Source organism: Lactuca saligna, chromosome 7, assembly GCF_052625555.1.
Source record: "Lactuca saligna cultivar CGN05327 chromosome 7, ASM5262555v1, whole genome shotgun sequence".
Lineage (NCBI taxonomy): Eukaryota > Viridiplantae > Streptophyta > Magnoliopsida > Asterales > Asteraceae > Lactuca > Lactuca saligna.
In genome coordinates this window covers 69,060,675-69,082,209 of record NC_136423.1, presented here as the reverse complement: position 1 = coordinate 69,082,209, position 21,535 = coordinate 69,060,675, and the positions used below count along the sequence as shown (strand labels likewise).

The window sequence follows — 21,535 nt, the reverse complement described above, 5'->3', positions numbered from 1 at the left end:
TACGTCAGAGGGTATACCAAAGATACCTGCTTGATATGGAACGTCAACTAGCTGAACTAAGGGTTCACCATAGGGGTGACCGTCGCTAGTAGGAGATAATTTATTTCCCTTCTTTGTTTTTAAGAACCATGTTCCTATCCATGTTCTGTGTAGCACTTCTCTATGTGACTACCTTGTACTGTAAGTACTTTAGTTAGGTCTTTATGCTGTCAAATACTTTTCTACTTCAGATGTGATGTAAGACCTACTACCAGGTCAATATTTCCCAAACTTATTACATGTTAAACATCGATGATATTGACAGTCGACTAACTCCTGTGTCACTCTTTGTTCAAAAACTTTCGTCATACCTTCATTTGGATTCTATCTAAAACTGGCTTTAGTCAAGTCTTTGGACTATAGTAATTTAACTCCGGGATCATCTTCAAGTCTATTTCAAAGGTTGGATCATATTATCCACCAACCATTCATACCTCAGCTTGAACAACAAACGTGTAGAGACCATTCTACAAACTTACTTCTACTCTTTCTAGGACTGCATCATAGGGATGTAGGTCAAACTTTCAAGAACATACTCTTACTCTTTACTTGATCAATCGAAGTACATCTAGGGTCAACCAGAATCGCTCACAAAATCCTTATCTTTCGTGTTACAGAATCATGTCGTCATCCGGAAACAATCAGTCGAACAACGAAACCCCTATCCTCCATATCAACGCTGCTACGTTACAAGCTGCAGTAGCAACTGCTGTGACAACTTTCCTTACACACATTAACTCCGACAATGCAAACAAGCCTAGCAAAGGAGTTGACAATTCCGATTGTAGTACTAAATCGGGAAACCAACAGATGACAACAATCACGGAACTACAAAGCCGAAAAACTGAGAGGAATAAAAGAAAGCGCCAAGCCCAAAAGGAGCGCAAGAGATCCCAAAGACTTACCGGGGAACAACAACAAGTAGCAGCTCCTGCATTCCCAAAACCGACCTGAACATACGAAAGAAAACTTCCGAAGTGTAACAAGTGCAACCCTCATCATAATGGGGCTTGCCATAAAATGCAATGTTGCAATTGCCTAGAAATAGGGCACCATGCTCGTAACTGTGGAGCACCAGTACGACCCATCACTCAAGTCCTGTCATCGGGATCAACCCTACACACAAAAGTAGTGATAAATCTATACTCTTTAAAAGGAAAATTTCAAAGTTGAATAACGTGGAAGGCACTCGTGTCCACGTAACTCTGACTAAACACCTCACTCCCAACACCAATGCCAGTACTAGCCAGTCATGTCACCAATGTGGTGAGATAGGGCACTTCAAGAAGGATTGTCCTATGACAAAGAACTCCAGCGCAGACGGCATAATTCTAAGGATCACTGCCGCAGGGGAGACTACTCCGAACCCACGTAAAAGTAATTAAGGCGTTTCATTGTAACAGGCTTATAAACCATCCAAAACTAGTGCAAATAGAGTCATATCTTTTGCGAGATCCCATCAGTAAAGGGATGCTCGTGCTACGTATACTTGTCTTTTGTAGTATACTTTGTTCGCAACAATAGTCTTGTAGTAAGTCTAAAGTACTGTAACTCTGTTAATGGTTGCACGGTTGTGTTTTGTCTGTACCGCCTTATGTTTAAATCTAATGTCTTTATTTCTCATATGATTCCAACATTATCATACAACTAGATTCAATTTGATCCGCACAATACGAGCTCCTTACGTACATCTCTTTCTCCGAAATCGCCTTTCCAGCGAAGCCGTCATAACAGGCCACAGAAGTATTCATGCATGGAGTACCTCATGCTTCTTTTCCTTTCCGAAGAAATCCTTGAAGTATCACTTGTATAGTACGTCAAGTTCAATCCAAAGACCCATACGGTTGATTTATCACAGAAGAATGTATACAAAGGGGTGGTATATAATCAAGGTTCTACAGGTTAAGAATTGATGATTCCACTTTAACCTCTTTTCCTCATTAGTATGTGAACGTTAAGAAGAATCATTTACTCGACTATCTTTTCAATCTTAATTATATACGACTCGTATACACGAGATTGTGATCGTTGAACCATGCATGAATTCTGTGACATCCCCAAAATCACGGCCAGAAAAGACCGATTTTCATTTATGCTTTTAAAATAAATTCAGAGTAAATCCTTTTGATTTGAAAGAGTTGCGGAATTTGTTCCCAAAACAAAACATGATAAAATAATATTTATCAAAGCATTTCATCAAGAGATGCATTTTCATTATATAATTAAAACTCGGGGTGTCAGGTTCCGATACAGACCATTAAGCATAAACAATAACATTACAAGTCATTCAACAAATATATACATATACAGACTTGTAAACAAAACAACTTGATGGTTCGTCCATCTTACGCCCTTGCGCCACTTCCTGTAATACAAATAAAACTGAGTGGGTCAGGCTTGGGAGCCTGGTGAGCATATAGGGTTTTCAACCCACAATAAATAAATTATATTTAATTTCACCAACCAATCACTATCCCGATTACCCATTCCCGTTATCCTCACTTTACTCCCTAAAACAACATCTATCTCAAGGGACCTAATCTAGGATTTTCATCGGGACGGACATTACAGCAAAGGGGTTTCCTCAACAATAGATATCCTAAGGCAACCATGAGGGGGATATAGTACACCGGTGAACACATCGTTCACAACACCTACAGGTTATGAACCTGCTAGCGTTCCACGAGACTGTCTAGAAGGAGTCTGTGGTCGTTATCCATACTCCGCTGAATAACTAGGTCAACAACAACAACATCGAGGCCTCTCATCTGTTTATTACGCACCAACTATCTACCCATGTTCTACCCAACATATTAGTAGATAAAAATATATATTTTTATACATAGTTTAAAACCTATATAGCATTTTCATCCAATACATATTTCACATAACAGATGAGGCATACCCACATAACACGTATTTCATAGAAAACAATTCAGATCTATGAGATTGAAAAGAGTGAATATACATTCACGCACATAACATCAAAATTATACACATAACACGTATTTCGTATAAAATACTTCATAATTATGCGTTAGAAGAAATTAACTACACACTCACACGTATAAACGACAATAAACTTAATACACTCAAACCATACTTGTATTATTATTGCGTTTATGAAAGGCAGTATACACTCACTTGATCAGAAGATGATCGGACAGCACTACGGCTTGCAGAAGTAGTAATCCTCCGCAGATCTGGAAGATCTCTACGAAAATCGAACTTCTCGCGGGCAGAGCTTCGGCTCGGAAATCGCACTTCTCGGGATCTTCGGGATCTCGGGACTCGCTTCGGGACTCGGGAATATTACTGGGGCTTCGGGATGGCTTCGGGGGTAAAACCGCAGAGCTTCGGCACAAAAACGAGAGGACATTATCAATTTGGCCGGCTGCCCTCGCATCCTATTTATAGGAGGCTGGAACCCCCTCGTACGCGGGGGCGTAGAGCAGTACGCAGCGCGTACTGCCTCCGAATTGCGTCACTGCATGCGTCATCCGAAGTGTCGACACTTTGGTTGTACGCGGGGCGTACTCGAGTACGCGACGCGTACCTCGGATCAGAGCTGTGACTCGTCTTCGGATAATGCTTCCGAATTTTCAATTAAAAATAAATACAAATTAATTAATAAACTTCGGAAATTCATATCTTCTTCATACGAACTCCGTTTTCGACGTTCTTTATATCCACGGAAAGGTGAGACTACGCTCTACAACTTTCGTTTCGACTTCGTCGGCTAATTTTGACTTTATTTTTATTATTTATTTTTAATAGGCCGGGACAGAAATTTTCGTTATAAATTCATAACTTCTTCGTTTGACGTCCGTTCTCGCCTAACTTTTTATCGCTTTGATACTAACAACGAGATCTTCAATTCTCGTTTAGATCACTAAGGCTAAATATCACTCTAACGTAAATCTCACTTTTTACGTTAATCAGCGTTGCCGGTTCTGTCGCGAAACTTCGACAGGTCATAACTTCCTCGTTATAACTCGGATTTCGGCATTCTTTATATCTCCGGAAACCTTGTTTCAACTACTACAACATTATATAAATATATCAAGTTTATTTTACACTTAAATTTTTGATGCTTATTTTTATTCTTAATTAATCAAACCACATAATTAAGCAATTAAGCACAAAACACATAATACTCAAATAATACACTATATTATTTCAAAACGGGTTACAAAGGTTAACCTAGACCATTACATTGCTAAAAATGACAAGCCTGGAAACACAGGCGTTACAATTCTCTCCACCTTAGAATGATTCCGTCCCCGGAATCACACATCAACAAACAAATGCGGATAGCGACTCCTCATGTCACTCTCCGTCTCCCAGGTGAGATTTGGCCCATTCGTGTGTTTCCATCGGACAAGCACTAACTCGACCATCTTGTGTCGCAACTTCTTAGTCTTTCGGTCAACGATTGCCTCTGGTTCTTCAATCAACCTTTTGTTCTCATCAATTCTCAATTCGGAAATTGGAATTATATCGGGAACTTCTCCCGTGAACTTCCTCAAATAACACACATGAAAAGTGTTGTGAATTCCATTCAGTTCTTCTGGTAGTTCGAGCTTGTAAGCTTGGTTCCCAATTCTCTGAAGAACTTTAAACGGTCCAATAAACCTTAGACTCAACTTTCCCCTCTTACCAAATCTTATAAGTCGCTTCCACGGCGAGACTTTAAGCAAAACCGAATCCCCAACTTCAAAAGTCATCGGTCTTCGCTTTTTGTCAGCATAACTCTTTTGACGATCTTGAGCTGCTAACATTCTTTCCCTAATTATTTTCAACTTTTCAGCAGTCTGATGAACCATCTCCGGTCCCATAAACTGCTTTTCCCCAGCCTCAAGCCAACAAGACGGTGTACGACACTTTTGTCCATACAAAGCTTGGTAAGGTGCCATCTTAATGCTCGAGTGAAAACTATTGTTATAGGAAAATTCTACCAACGGTAAATGTTCATCCCAATTACCTAGGAATTCCAAGGTACATGCTCTCAGCATATCTTCAAGTGTTTGTATCGTTCTTTCACTCTGACCATCAGTCTGCGGATGGTAAGCTGTACTTAAACATAACTTGGTACCCATTTCCTCTTGTAGACTTTTCCAAAACCTTGAGGTGAAACGCCTATCACGATCCGAGACAATTGTTAGCGAAACACCGTGAAGTCTCACAATTTCCTTCACATAAGAATTCGCAAGCTTTTCCATAGACCATTTCTCCCTGCTGCTATGAAATGCGCACTCTTAGTGAATCGATCGACGATCACCCAAATCATGTCGTGACCATTCTTTGTTCTGGGTAGTTTAGTGACAAAATCCATAGCAATGTCTTCCCACTTACCCATAGGCACAGGCAATGGTTCTAAACTCCCATACGGTTTCTGATGTTGTGTCTTGACTCTCGCACAAGTCACACACTCAGCCACATACTTTGCAATGTCAAGCTTCATCGTCGGCCACCAGTAGTAGGGTTTCAGGTCCCTATACATTTTAGTGCTACCGGGATGAATCGAGTACATGGTCTTGTGAGCTTCTTCCATCAGAAGATCTCTGATTCCTCCTGACTTAGGTACCCAAATACGATCTTGGAATACCTTCAGTCCATGACCGTTTGTACCAAACACCAACGTTTTACCCAAACGTTCCTCCTTTCGGTCATTTTTCTCAGAAGCTTCCTCTTGAGCTTTCTTTATACTTTCCACAATGGTCGAGACAACTTCAATTCTCAATGCTCTTGGCCTTTTCCTTTCAAGATTGACTTTCCAACTGAGAGCATCAGCAACAACATTAGCCTTACCGGGGTGGTAAAGTATCTCACAGTCGTAGTCCTTGAGTAACTCTAGCCAGCGTCGTTGCCTCATATTTAATTCCTTCTGATTAAAGAGGTATTGGAGACTCTTATGATCAGTGAAAAGTTTGCACTTCGTGCCATAGAGGTAATGCCTCCATATCTTCAGAGCGAAAACTACCGCTGCCAACTCCAAATCATGAGTCGGGTAGTTCTTTTCATGCTCTTTTAGTTGTCGAGACGCATATGCTATCACCTTTTCTCTTTGGGTCAAAACACAACCCAATCCAACCCCAGACGCATCGCTATAAACAGCGAAGTCTTCGACTCCATCGGGTAGAGAAAGTATCGGTGCCTCGCATAGCTTCTTCTTTAGCTTCTCAAATGCTTCTTTATGCTTCTCACTCCAAGCATAAATAGCTCCTTTGTGGGTCAAAGCTGTCAATGGAGTAGCAATCGAAGAAAAGCCTTGGATAAAGCTTCGGTAATATCCGGCTAATCCCAAAAAGCTTCGGATCTCCGTGGGACTTTTCGGTTGTTCCCACTTCATCACAGCTTCGATCTTCGCTGGATCAACCATTATCCCTTCTTGGTTGACCACGTGACCCAAGAATTGGACTTCACGAATCCAAAAATCACATTTGGAGAACTTAGCATACAGCTTCTCCTTCTTCAAGACTTCTAACACTTCTCGCAAGTGTCTGCCATGCTCCTCCTGGCCTTTCGAGTAAATCAGAATGTCGTCTATGAACACTATCACAGATTTATCAAGGAACGGATTGCAAACCCTATTCATTAAATCCATGAATGCTGCTGGAGCATTGGTTAGTCCAAACGACATAACCAAGAACTCGTAGTGTCCATATCTAGTTCTGAACGCAGTCTTCTCTATATCCTGCTCTCTCACTTTTAGCTGATGATATCCTGACCTCAAGTCGATCTTTGAGAAATAACTTGAACCTTGTAGCTGATCGAATAGGTCATCAATCCTCGACAACGGATATCTATTCTTTATTGTTGCCTTGTTCAGCTCTATGTAATCAATGCACATTCTCATACTTCCATCTTTCTTCTTCACGAATAACACCGGAGCTCCCCAGGGTGATGAACTAGGTCTAATGAAACCTTTGTCCAACAATTCCTGAAGTTGCATCATCAGCTCCTTCATCTCCGTCGGTGCTAATCGATAAGGTGCTTTTGCTATTGGCGTGGTTCCTGGTAACAAGTCTATCCTGAACACTACTTGTCTATCAGGTGGTAATCCAGGAAGATCTTCGGGAAATACTTCCGGATAATCACACACCACTGGAATACTCTGCATCACCTTCTTTTCCTTCTTAGCATCAATCACGAATGCTAAATATGATGTACATCCTTTGGTCAAACATTTTCTGGCTTTCATTAGGGAAATGATTCCAGAATTCACTCGGCGTTTGTCCCCATACACCATAAATGATTCCTTCCCTGGTGGGTTTACCTTCACTATCTTCTTCTTGCATAATATCTCGACATCATTGGCACTAAGCCAATCCATTCCCAACACAATGTCGAAACCATTAAGTTCGATAGGCAATAATTCCTCGTGGAACTTATTCCCATTAAGGTCGATTAAGATGTTTTTCATACGATGGCTAATAGGTACAAACTTGCCACTAGCAACTTCGACTAATAAAGCATTATCTAGTCTATCAACAGGCAAGGCTAGTTTTCTACCAAATTCATGTGATATAAAGGAGTAGTTGGCTCCAGAATCAAATAAAATTTGGGCAGGAAATTTGTTTACGAGAAAGGTACCTGAAGCGACATCAGCTTCATCTTTAGCAGCTTCCAGTGTCATCTGGAATGCTCTCGCCTTTGGCTTTGGCGGAATGTTGGGTCTAGCTGCCTCCTTCTTCTTTGGGCAGTCCCTCGACATGTGTCCCTCCTCACCACAACCATAACAAACTTTCTTAGTGAGGGTACATTCATTGGCATAGTGACCTGGCTTTCCACACTTGTAGCATGTGGTCACTACCTCACACTTTCCATGATGCTTCTTCTTACATTTGTCGCACCATTTCGCTTCGCCCCCACTTCCCCTCGAACCAGACTTTGAGAACTTGTTTTTCTTATTGGACCTTGAAGTTCCATTGAACTTCCTCTTTTCGCCAACTTCTACCCTTTCCAGACCCTTCTCTTTCTGCTGGGCCTCCACATTCTTAGCTGCACGTACAGCCGTTTTCAGAGTAGTTGCCATCTTGACTGTCGGGCCAAAGTCGCCAGGCAGTCCATTAGCAAACCTCTCAATCTTGGAGAGTTCCGTTGGCACTAGGTACGGAAATAATTTCATTTTCTCATTGAATGCCATAGCGTAGTCGTCTACGCTCATCCTCCCCTTCTTCAAGTTTTGGAACTCATTGTTAAGATCAATCAGATCTATCTCTGAACAATATTGCACCCTTAATTGTTCCAAAAACTCTTCCCATGACATTTTCAGGGCTTTCCCTTGTGGCATAGTATCTGCCAACAACTTCCACCACCTTAATACTCCAGTCTTCAGTTGTCTGACTGCAAATACAGTCTTTTGTTTGTTGCTACAGTCGCAACTTTCAAATACCATCTCCATTTCGGAGATCCAATCCATTATTTCAACAGGCTTTGGGCTCCCAGAAAGACTTGGCGGTTTGCTCCAAGAAATTCTTGTACATTCACCCATCGTTGTTGTTTCTCCTTTCCGGATTGTTCCTTCGTTCTTCTTGAGTCCCAACTTGACTCATAATGCGACTATTGTTCCCTTCCTCCGATTGTTCGGGAATCAATTCAGGTTCCTCAATAGGTATGATGGGTTCATCCCTATCATTATGCAACATTTGTCGCATCTCCTCCCTTTGTTCGGCTAACATAGCCCGAATCATGGCTTGTACTCCAGCCATGGTGATCTGTTCTGGTGCTGCTGCTACAACAGGTATTTGCTCAATCACTGGCGGTTGATTCCTGTTTTCATCTGCGTTTCCAACGCCACTACTTGTTCTCACCATTTTTGATCTACACACCGAATAATTTCACCTTATTACTCCAAACGATTACATGCTAGTTCTAATATCGTACATATACGCTTAGAATCCTAAACACATAAACCTTCAGATCCGGTTGGCAATAAACCGTAGATCCGAACAAATAATATCATATATGGCAACATATAACATTTAGCACATAAAAGCATTTTAGGCAACGTTCCTAAAAGAAACTAGTGCTTGTGTCTAAAATCCAACAGACACACATCTCAAATTCCACTTAGCATTCTAAGTTTAAGTTTAGAAATCCTACAATTTCCTAGTTCGCTTAAACTAATGCTCTGATACCAACTGTGACATCCCCAAAATCACGACCAGAAAAGACCGATTTTCATTTATGCTTTTAAAATAAATTCAGAGTAAATCCTTTTGATTTGAAAGAGTTGCGGAATTTGTTCCCAAAACAAAACATGATAAAATAATATTTATCAAAGCATTTCATCAAGAGATGCATTTTCATTATATAATTAAAACTCGGGGTGTCAGGTTCCGATACAGACCATTAAGCATAAACAATAACATTACAAGTCATTCAACAAATATATACATATACAGACTTGTAAACAAAACAACTTGATGGTTCGTCCATCTTACGCCCTTGCGCCACTTCCTGTAATACAAATAAAACTGAGTGGGTCAGGCTTGGGAGCCTGGTGAGCATATAGGGTTTTCAACCCACAATAAATAAATTATATTTAATTTCACCAACCAATCACTATCCCGATTACCCATTCCCGTTATCCTCACTTTACGTCCCTAAAACAACATCTATCTCAAGAGACCTAATCTAGGATTTTCATCAGGACGGACATTACAGCCAAGGGGTTTCCTCAACAATAGATATCCTAAGGCAACCATGAGGGGGATAGAGTACACCGGTGAACACATCGTTCACAACACCTACAGGTTATGAACCTGCTAGCGTTCCACGAGACTGTCTAGAAGGATTCTGTGGTCGTTATCCATACTCCGCTGAATAACTAGGTCAACAACAACAACATCGAGGCCTCTCATCTATTTATTACGCACCAACTATCTACCCATGTTCTACCCAACATATTAGTAGATAAAAATATATATTTTTATACATAGTTTAAAACCTGTATAGCATTTTCATCCAATACATATTTCACATAACAGATGAGGCATACCCACATAACACGTATTTCATAGAAAACAATTCAGATCTATGAGATTGAAAAGAGTGAATATACATTCACGCACATAACATCAAAATTATACACATAACACGTATTTCGTATAAAATACTTCATAATTATGCGTTAGAAGAAATTAACTACACACTCACACGTATAAACGACAATAAACTTAATACACTCAAACCATACTTGTATTATTATTGCGTTTATGAAAGGTAGTATACACTCACTTGATCAGAAGATGATCGGATAGCACTACGGCTTGCAGAAGTAGTAATCCTCCGCAGATCTGGAAGATCTCTACGAAAATCGAACTTCTCGCGGGCAGAGCTTCGGCTCGGAAATCGCACTTCTCGGGATCTTCGGGATCTCGGGACTCGCTTCGGGACTCGGGAATATTACCGGGGCTTCAGGATGGCTTCGGGGGTAAAACCGCAGAGCTTCGACACAAAAACGAGAGGAAATTAGCAATTTGGCCGGCTGCCCTCGCATCCTATTTATAGGAGGCTGGAACCCCCTCGTACGCGGGGCGTAGAGCAGTACGCAGCGCGTACTGCCTCCGAATTGCGTCACTGCATGCGTCATCCGAAGTGTCGACACTTTGGCTGTACGCGGGGCGTACTCGAGTACGCGGCGCGTACCTCGGATCAGAGCTGTGACTCGTCTTCGGATAATGCTTCCGAATTTTCAATTAAAAATAAATACAAATTAATTAATAAACTTCGGAAATTCATATCTTCTTCATACGAACTTCGTTTTCGACGTTCTTTATATCCACAGAAAGGTGAGACTACGCTCTACAACTTTTGTTTAGACTCCGTCGGCTAATTTTGACTTTATTTTTATTATTTATTTTTAATAGGCCGGGACATAAATTTTCGTTATAAATTCATAACTTCTTCGTTTGACGTCCGTTCTCGCCTAACTTTTTATCGCTTTGATACTAACAACGAGATCTTCAATTCTCGTTTAGATCATTAAGGCTAAATATCGCTCTAACGTAAATCTCACTTTTTACGTTAATCAGCGTTGCCGGTTCTGTCGCGAAACTTCGACAGGTCATAACTTCCTCGTTATAACTCGGATTTCGGCATTCTTTATATCTCCGGAAACCTTGTTTCAACTACTACAAATTATATAAAGATATCAAGTTTATTTTACACTTAAATTTTTGACGCTTATTTTTATTCTTAATTAATCAAACCACATAATTAAGCAATTAAGCACAAAACACATAATACTCAAATAATACACTATATTATTTCAAAACGGGTTACAAAGGTTAACCTAGACCATTACATTGCTAAAAATGACAAGCCTGGAATCACAGGCGTTACAAATTCTAATATGAACTTCAGGATGGAGACTACCCAAGACTACGAGTAATCGCATCGTCATGTTAACAAACTTAGAACCCAGTACGACTCCTGTAACCAGATCGCCCTACAGTCTAAACACCCAGAGAGAGACAAGAACAGTCCAACAAACTTAGAAAACTACCCAACAGAAGAATAGAAAGACCCAGCTCGTCACCCTGGAGGGCTCCGATCTTATTCCTCCAGAGGTAGAAGGATGTATCTTATGTACCTCGACTATCGGGGTCCATCAAGATTTCCGTTAGAAATTGTTATCTCTGCCTCGCATAGGGGAAGTGGTTGAGAAAACACAAGAAACGAATTACTTTTCAGAAATGGACCTGAGATCCGAATGTCACTAGTTTCGAGTATTAGAGAAGGATGTCCCGAAGACGACCTTATGAACTCGATACGGACACTACAAGTCCGTAGTGATACCCCTCGGATAGGACCAATACGTCCATAGCATTCATGAGCTTAATGGGTAGGGTACATCACTCTTACTTGGATCATTTCGTCATCCTCCTTGTAAATAACTTACTTATCTACCCTCGTAGTAAGAAGGAAATCATAAAGAGCACCTACAACAAACCATGGAAACAATACGATCAGAGAAGCGTTACACAAAGTTCTCTAAATATGAGTTTTGGGATTGAAGAGTCAAAATTTCCTAAGACACACTATTAGTGATGTGGAAATTCTTGAGGACCCTTGAAATTTATCAAAACCGTTGAGAATTTGTCAGCATCGAAGATGCCGTCAGGAATTCATCAAATTTTAGGTCTTGCAGACCTACTATCGTAGTCCATTCAGACCTCTTCGTGAATTTCAGAAACCCTTATGATGTTGACCCAGCAAGGGGTGGCCCCTGACTGGGAAGATAAGCAAGAAAAAGAAACCTTGGAATTCCAAGTGAGAGACCAAATTCTTTAGGAAGTCTCACTCGGGGAATGGCTTGATACGCTTCGGGAAAGAGTGGAGAGCTAAATCCAAGATAGTTAGGACCTCATAGATTCTTACCAGAATCGGTCCTGTATCTCACAAACTAAACCTACTCCACGAGCTTAGTAACGTACATTCTATCCTTCCCGTCTCGAACTTGTTAAAAGTATCGATCCGAAGAGACTCTTGAAATCCCACTCGAAGAGATCGAGTCCCACAAGAGCGTCACCTACGTGGAAGAACTGTAGTGACCATGTACCGAGAGGTCATACGAACACTTCATAGTCGTTTCCCTTTAGTAAAGGTCCGCTGGGATGCCAACCAAGGACCCGAATTCACTTGAGAGCGTGAGAATCAATCATTTAGGAAGTACCCCCACTCTTTGGCTTGATTATGCATGCCTACTTCCTTACCTAAATTCTAATTTCGCGACGAAATTCCTTCTAAGGAGGGGATGATGTGAGAACCCGAAATTTCTATTATGTACGAACATATCATGCCAATAGAAGTCAGAACAGTTGCTGTTAATCTTCAGACTTTTTAGAATAAGGACAAGTATTTTAGGATTTACACTTTAAGAGTTATCAGGAGAGAGGATGCCCTAGAGTATTTTGTGCATCTTAAAAGTTTCAAAACTCCACGATTTTGGAGTTTAAGGCTCGAATGATATTTTGACCAAAAACTTCATGGACTATATATATGACACATTAGCCATTTCTAGTCATTTGTTCCATTTTCGACTAGAGAAAAACCCGATTCTCTCCCAAGGATCTTCCATATTTCATCCTGGATTGTAAATACATCTACCCTAGAGTGTTTTAAAGCTTACTACATGTTTAGATATGTTATAAATCACTCAAAAATCACAAGAAGAAGGAGTTCACGGCCCAAGATGTTCTTGGACCGTAAACTCTATTTTGGGTGCCAAAGTGCCCCCAACTTTTCCCTTATGCTTAGAAACTAGTATGGAACCCTTCCCTTATGGTTTTAGCATAAGAAAACACCAAGATTAAAGGTGTTTAAGGTCCAAGAACACCTTTGGCCGTAAACCCTTCTTAAGGGGTCAAAAATGGCCCTAGTCCCTTCATTTGCTTAGGAAACTAGTCTAGATTTATTCCTTGATATGTATGGGACTTGAAAACATCATAAAACCATGTTCCATAGGAGTTTACGGCAGAAAACTCATGGAGAAATGGTCCATGGGCCATAAACTCCATTTAGAGGTGTTTTGATGCCACAAAGACTTCCATAGGCTTATACTTCAATATACAAATGCTTCAAGGGACTTACAAGACTTCAAAACAACTCATGGTCAAGAAGACTTGATTTTACGTCCGTAAACCCATGAGTTTACGACCGTAAATGCCATGGGTTATGGTCTTTAGGGAGTAAACTCACAAAGAGGGTTCCCTTGAACCCTAAAACTCAATAACCTTGTCCTACAACACTTAGATGTAATCCTTAGCACTTATAACACTTATATAAAGTGTTTAACATGTTTTAGGATGTCTTAACCTTGTTAGTTAATTGTTTAAAGGCTAATTGGTTACATATATGTGATATTATATGTTAAGTAGGACCATTGTGTGTGTTCAAGTCCTTACTTGACACCTACCACGTTGTCCGACACTTCCATCCAATCCGCTCACTACAGGTGAGTTCATACCCCTTAATCAACCTTTTTAAATGTTTTTTTAATGTTTTAAATGCTTTATGGGGGGGGGGGATACAAGTTGAAACATGCTAGTTATTAAATCAATCACATGTGATTAATATCTAGCATGCAAATAGATTTACTACACTTTTAGCGGTTTTACCAAACATATTACTTCAAATGACTTTCCAAAACATTTTTACTAGTTACAACTCTTTATCAAACTGTCTTACATACTGAATGTTTCTTTTCAAAACTCTGTTACAATTGTGTTTCCAAAACAAAGGATTCATTATACTTTAAACTGTTCTTATCAAATAAACTGTTTTCAAACTGTTTTACAAACTGACATCAAGTCACCTTTTCTTAGTTCTTAAACTCTTCAAAAGTTTTACAAAACTTATTTTATACTTTTATATTGTCAATTGCATGCCTAGATATGTATAGTTATATAAGTAATGTTTGAAGGACTTAGGAAGGCTAACCTGCCTTATTTCCTTTTCCCCGTTAGGATGTGGTCTGGTGGGGTATCGGGTATCCGTCCAAAGGTCGTTTAACTATTAGTTATATATCATGTGTACATAAATAGTCATAAAAGTTCTTCCAGTCAATTCAATACCCTTGGGTAGCGAGGGTATACTTCCATGTTCACATGTACAAGTTATATTACTAGTAATCTACAATAGGCGTAGTTTAGGATTTTACTAATACTAATACTAGAACAATGAATCATACAAAGAGTCAGTTCATGCATGAGTCAATACTTGCTAGATAGAGAGAACACAAAATACAGCTAGCACACACAGAACATTAAAATACTTGCTAGATGGAGAGAACACACAATACAACTAGTACCCACAATACATTACAATACTATACAGAGAGAACATACAGGCTAGAAAAGAGGGAGAACATACAATACAACTAGCATACATTACATTCAATTATGTAAGCTATTAAACGGATCATGGCACTACCTGCCATGACTGTTTTTGTATCCATAATCTCCTTAATTGGGGAGTGTATGAGTTTGCGTATAGATCTATACTACATTGACTATCCTACACCTTGCTGCTCGCTACAGTGGGACTTGCAAGTCTACAGGTGCCAAATGTCATTTCTTACGGCGTCTTATATTGTCGTTTTACTATTGAGTCGGTAGCAGGATACAGGCCGATCACATGTTACTTTAAATTTCGTTTGGTTTAAGGTAGTTAGTACAACAGTAGTCACTTATTATAAAACTACAATACTTTATTATTTCCCCATTACATTCACTTCGTGAACATTCACACGATGCACGGTAATGTAAATACTATATTTCTGGTTAATGATAGTTAGATTTGGGAAAATACACACTCTTACAAGAGACACAGTCAGATACTAGATGCCTTGGTAGAAGGCTACTTTCAGTAGGAAGCATAGGGTTTTCTAGGTTATTCAAAACTTTTACATACTCATTCTTACAAATACAGTCTTACAAATACATTCTTACAAATACAGTCTTACAAATACATTCTTACAAATACAATGTTACAAATACAGTGTTACAAATACATTATTACAAATACAAACACTAAAATACTTATGATATCACCAGTTTTAAAGTTGATACTCTTTTTCAAAGTAACTTGTATCCTCAGGTCAACAGTAGATAGTTACCGATGCAAGGCTTAGAGAAGATGGAGCTCGTTCAAGGCTCATCTTTTATTTTGATTCATACTTTAGTGTCTATTAAACATGTCAGAACACTTGTATTAAAATTATATTATTAATGCAATGGATGATGTTGTTGCTTGTTTACTACTATTCATTGTTGTGATACTGTACATGACATCCTCCGTCCCAGAACGTTTCCGCCGTTCCCGGTTTTGGGGTGTGACAGAGTCACATTTACAAATGAAAAAAGATAGACAAATTCATGTAATATTTATTTCAGTACAATTCTACTTTTAAAATTGTAGCTAGTCCTTAATGTCATTCATAACTTTGATATTTTTTAATTTAAATTATTATTATTTTGTCGGCGGCGTATAGAGAAAAACGGGAAGTGCTGGAAGCTGAATGTGTTAAATTTAAGGATGATAAAATATTTTATGATGTTGTTAGTGAGCATGACGAAAAAAGAAGACTTTATGGATTAGACTATTTTGCAAGAGCGGTTCCCAAGATTAATGGTAAAACAAATGTATGTTACATTTTCGAAAATAAATGATGAAATGGAAGAATTGAGGGAGCTTGTTGTTAAACAAAAAGAACAAAACGAAGAGCTTAAAAAAAACTATTGAAGACCCAAGAAGACCTATACAGCGCAAGAGTCGAGCAAGTTGATTAACAACATAAATTGGCAATGTATATTATTAATATTATTAGAGAACAACAAAACTAGTAGGGATTTTCAATGTAATAAATAATTATTGTATTATTTTATGATATAATGTTATTTGATTTTTTGTTATTTTTGTTTTCATATATTACTACAAAATAATTTGGATTTAATTTATAGATCGATTATCCATCCGTCCTTATGGAATCTTTGCTATGGAATCTGCTATATAATATATACCACATAAATTGATAGGGATTCATAACCACGTAATTTGCTAGGGAGTTATCACCACGGAAGTTGCTAGGGATTCATCGCCACCGAATTTGATAGGGATTCACCACCAATGAATTTGTTAGGTAATCACCACCATGTAATTTGCTAGAGATTCACCACTACATAATATGCTAGGGATTCACCGCCACTGAATTTGCTAGTGATTCACCAACACAAAATTTGCTATGGAATCCCCTCCACGGAATTTGCTAGGGATTCAGCACCATGAAATTTTCTAGGGAATCATCACCACGAAAGCTGCTAGGGATTCGCTACTACAGAATTTGCTAGGGATTCACAACCACAAATTTTGTGATGGAATCATACTACAGTATACACGACACAATACCATCTACAACGGATTTCATTTCGTTGTCACATTTGCGACATAATGATTGTTTCCTTTGCAAACCCTCGCTACGAGGTTTTTTGGGGACGGAAATCGGTCGTCGCAAATTTCATAGAAATCAACACAGGCGTAGTTCATTTGGGACAAAGGTGATACAAAAGTGCGGTACCCTTTAGCGGTGACGCATTGAGCGGCGGCACTAGACCATTAGCAAAGACTAGTTGGAGGGAAATGAACGTGTCATTTCTCTTGATTATTGGTTGTCGGATTATGTCAACATTTTAGGGCCAAGATTGCTCCTCAAGTGGATCACACGGATCGATATCAATAGTGACAATACTATCGCCGCCAAAGGTGTCGACGCTATTTCTTTCTACGAGAATAAACCCTTTCTGTTGCATCATGCTGCATGTTTCCTTCCAACAAATCACCAAAGCATACCTTTAGCGACATCATACAATTTTAGCGGCGACACACGACCTATCTGGTTTGATGTTGTCGCTAAAGGATTATTCGTCGCTAAAGTGTCGTACATAATGCAATGCTCTGCCTTCTTGTATGTATGTATGTATGTTACAATTCGTGGAGCGTGAGTAGTGTGATCATTGAGTCGGTAGGAAACATGCAACATAATGGGTAATAAAATGTTATATTAATGATGTTATTAAAAAAATCCAATGTATGTTAAGCTCAACACACATTACACCCAGATACATAGGGTTTACTTTATGATACCCTATATTAATCCATTAACAGTTCCACATATAATAATCCAAATGTTTTAGTAAACAATTATGAATATCCTAAATACTTCCCTATAAATCATGCCTATGTTGGTGTTATGTTGCCTACCTTTCAAACATTAAAACTCTTACTTGCTCCTCTCCTCTCTCACGACTATGAGAAAATATCGCCATCTCCTCAACCTCGGGAGAGCAAAAGGTCTTTTCATATCAAACAGGGCGCCATGGGCACAACAAGCTAGTCCCGTTAAATCACACCAGCTAAGCCGCTGTACACAACAACCACCCCCTCTTCCACCCTCTTCCTGTTCTCGTATATCAATAAACAAATGTAATGCAGGTAATATTGTTTCTCGCCATTATCTCCATGCAAGTCTAGGCAACCTTACTCGTATTCATTCCCATTTTCACTACTCCACTCTTGAGGCTTCACAACTTGATTACGAGGAGGAACAGTCATCAGTTGATTACCATGTGATCGTGAAGGATCGAGATGTCGTTTCAGCATCTATCACCCCAGCGTATAAGCACTGGCTCCCCCTATCCAACCTGGACCTCCTTCTACCACCGGTTGCCGCTGGTGTTTTCTTTTGTTACAAGAAAAAGGATGGCGTACCCATGTCGCCAGCAACTGTCGTAAAGACCTTTAGGACATCATTGGCCGAAGCTCTATCGACATTCTATCCTCTCGCGGGTGAGATTGTGCAAAACAATCAAGGGGAACCAGAGCTACTGTGCAACAATAGTGGAGTGGAATTTGTGCATGCCCAGGCTGACATTGAATTGAAAGACTTAGATTTTCATCGTCCTGACGATTCCGTTAAGGGGAAGCTAGTACCGAAGATAAATCGTGGCGTGTTGTCAGTTCAGGTAAACTACAACACTTAAAACTATTATTATTTAGTCAATTGCCATTTGCCACCCTTGGATTTGGAAAGCATATGTGCAAGTAGTAGCCGCGACTTTTGCTTGAATATTTTTTGAAAGATTCTCACGTATTTCCCACCCATGACTTGACTTTAACGAGAACAAAATAATACAATTACATGAAGAATATGCATGTAAATAAGGAAATGTTTCGGCACATAAGCATAAACAAAAGAAATTGATTTATGTAAACACTTTTACATGTATGATTGCATTAATTAACAGCTAGTTAAAAATATGTTGAATTTTCAGTTAATACGTTTAAAAAAAATAGTAGTTCTTTTAAAAGCTATAGAAAATTTTATATTTTGGATTTATTATTTTATATTTATTGATTTATTTATTTGCGACTTTTGCCCAATTATAAACTATTAATCTTTTTGTGTTTTATTTATTTATTAATCTAATGGCTCAAATGAAAATAGAAGTAGCTAGGGAAAATGATATGAGGTATGTCATTAATGCTTTTATAATTTATGTATGATCGTAGATTAACAAATATCGACAATAAGATTCATATGCAAAACGATAAGAGATGCCTTAAGACAAGAATTGAAAACATTTAAAAAAAAGTGAAAAACATATTAATAAATATTAAAAATCTATATTATGTTATTTATTTAAAAAAATAAAAATGTTTCGTTTTTATTATTTAAAAATTAAATAGTCAATTCAATATCCATTAAATAATAAAGTTAAATTTAATAAAATGCAAACAAATCATTGAAAATACTATGGTAGATTGACCACTTCTTTTTAATCCTTAAAATAAAATTTAAACAACTAATATCCTAATATATATTTTGCAATCTACAACTAATATCCTAATATATTTTTTGCCAAATCATTTTTTTTACAATAAATACAACTCTATTATTAATTTTTTTATAATGCATTGAACGTTACAAAATTTAATAGAATATTACAAAATATAATTTATAATAAATAATTAAGATATAACAAAGTTTTCTTTTTCTTTTTTTTTTTTTTTTTTTTTTTTTTTTTTCATTTTGAGAATTAATGACTATTGAACTTTAAATCAATTAAATATCAAGATGACATCTCACAATATTAAAATTTCATCCATTGAATAACACATAAAATTAAATGTTTCAATAAAAAGTTTAAAATGTATTATTTAAAACCTTAATGTTATTAATTGTGATGGTCATTTATCTAATACATCTTGGTGAGACTTGGCAAAATTTTAATGACCATCTATATTAAAGTGACAAATAACAAAAAAAAAAAAAAAAATTAAAACTATTTTTTTATTAATATAAAAAGATATGATATATTTAACAATATATTGTGCATATTACAGAACATTTACTTTTTTTGTGAAATCCTTTAGGAAACAATTTTGCAATTCTAAAAATTACTGTGGAGCGGACCATAATTTTGTTTATTTGGAACGGCAATTTATCCATATTATAATTTGATATGGAACAGAAAATTTGAACCATGTGTAGAATTATGACTTTTTCGTGTCGTCGTGTCACGAGAAAAGATTATGCAACCACAAAACAAAAAATTGCAGATGATTAACACACAATTGTATCATACTTTGATGTAAAATTACCCCAATTTAAATGAAACAGGTGACGGAGTTAAACTGTGGATCAATAATAATATCATGCTCTATTGATCACCGAGTAGCAGATGGTCAGTCATTAAACATGTTCTTAGTTTCATGGGCGGAGATTGCACAAATGAAACAAATCACCAACATTCCATCTTTTCGCACATCGATCTTGAATCCACGAAAACCACCAACATATGACACACTCGTTGATAGTTTGTACTTGCCTATATCATTCCTCCCTCCACCACCTTCCTTCCAGGACACGCTTTATAGTCGCATGTATTATATTACTGCTGAATCAATCAATCGCATTCAGTCTCAAGCGTCTTCAATGGAAACAAGAAGAAGCAAACTCCAATCATTCACTGCATTCTTATGGAAATTATTAGCACATGGAGGTGATGATAATGTGAATACAAATTCCCGAATGGGAATTGTCGTTAATGGACGACAGTTTTTAAACGAAAATAATGAAAAGTCATCAGCTCACATGGAAAATCACTTCGGAAATGTACTATCTATCCCATATGGTAGCGCAAAGAATGAAGATCTCAAGACAATGCCACTTAATGAAGTTGCAGATGAGGTTCATAAGTTTGTGGCCAAAGCAACTAAAGAAGAGCATTTTAGGGGATTGATCGATTGGGTAGAGTTACATCGACCAGAGCCAGCTGTTGCTAAGATATATTTCGGATTAAAAGAAATCGAAGGTGAGGCTACAGTTGTATCATCTGGACAAGGTTTACCAATTAAGGATATGGACTTTGGATGGGGAAAGCCAGAGTTTGGATCGTATCATTTTCCTTGGGGTAGTCAAAGTGGATACCTAACTCCAATGCCGAGTGCAAAGAACAATGGAGACTGGGTCGTATACATGCATCTGAAGCAAAAAGATCTGGATTTGATTGAGAATATGGCACCCGGTGTGTTTACACCCTTAAACAATTCTCATTTGAGTTTCTAATTTGTGTTTCTCTGAACAAATATATGGTTTACAAATTCATATATATTGGAGTTATTATTTTACATGTCGATTTCTTTTGTAATTTATCTCTTTGTAAATGTATGGTCTTAAAGTTTGGTGTACGCTAGATTGGTTATTTCTTTGACTTTTTCTTTAATCGATGACATATTTAGATACGAGTTATATCTTAGCAACTTTAACAATGGACTAACAATATTAGTGATAGTTTTAAGATCGCTATTTAGACAAATAGTTGGAAATAGAGGTGTTTATGACCAAGTTTTCAACACAAAAGCAACAAATAATGTGACCAAAGGATCTGTTGCCTTTGCTAAGTAGTCCTTCTATGTTCGTTTAACG

The 21,535-nt window shown here is 38.1% G+C and overlaps 1 protein-coding gene across 1 annotated transcript; it reads left to right on the top strand.

Moving 5' to 3' along the window:
- The first annotated feature begins 16,779 nt into the window (after positions 1–16,779).
- LOC145003901 (coniferyl alcohol acyltransferase-like) lies at positions 16,780–21,239 on the top strand. The gene is made up of 2 exons (XM_078962806.1): positions 16,780–18,569; positions 20,228–21,239. Exons 1-2 carry the CDS (start codon positions 17,856–17,858, stop codon positions 21,173–21,175), a joined length of 1,662 nt encoding a protein of 553 aa, XP_078818932.1. The 5' UTR covers positions 16,780–17,855; the 3' UTR covers positions 21,176–21,239.
- Positions 21,240–21,535: the final 296 nt, after the last annotated feature.

What these genes read in the sequence shown, in the direction of transcription:
- LOC145003901 (XM_078962806.1), top strand. Translation starts at nt 17,856, where the DNA reads ATGAGAAAATATCGCCATCTCCTCAACCTCGGGAGAGCAAAAGGTCTT. An exon ending in GTGGCGTGTTGTCAGTTCAG is followed by an intron (nt 18,570 to 20,227) that starts GTAAACTACAAC and finishes TAAATGAAACAG; the next exon opens with GTGACGGAGTTAAACTGTGG.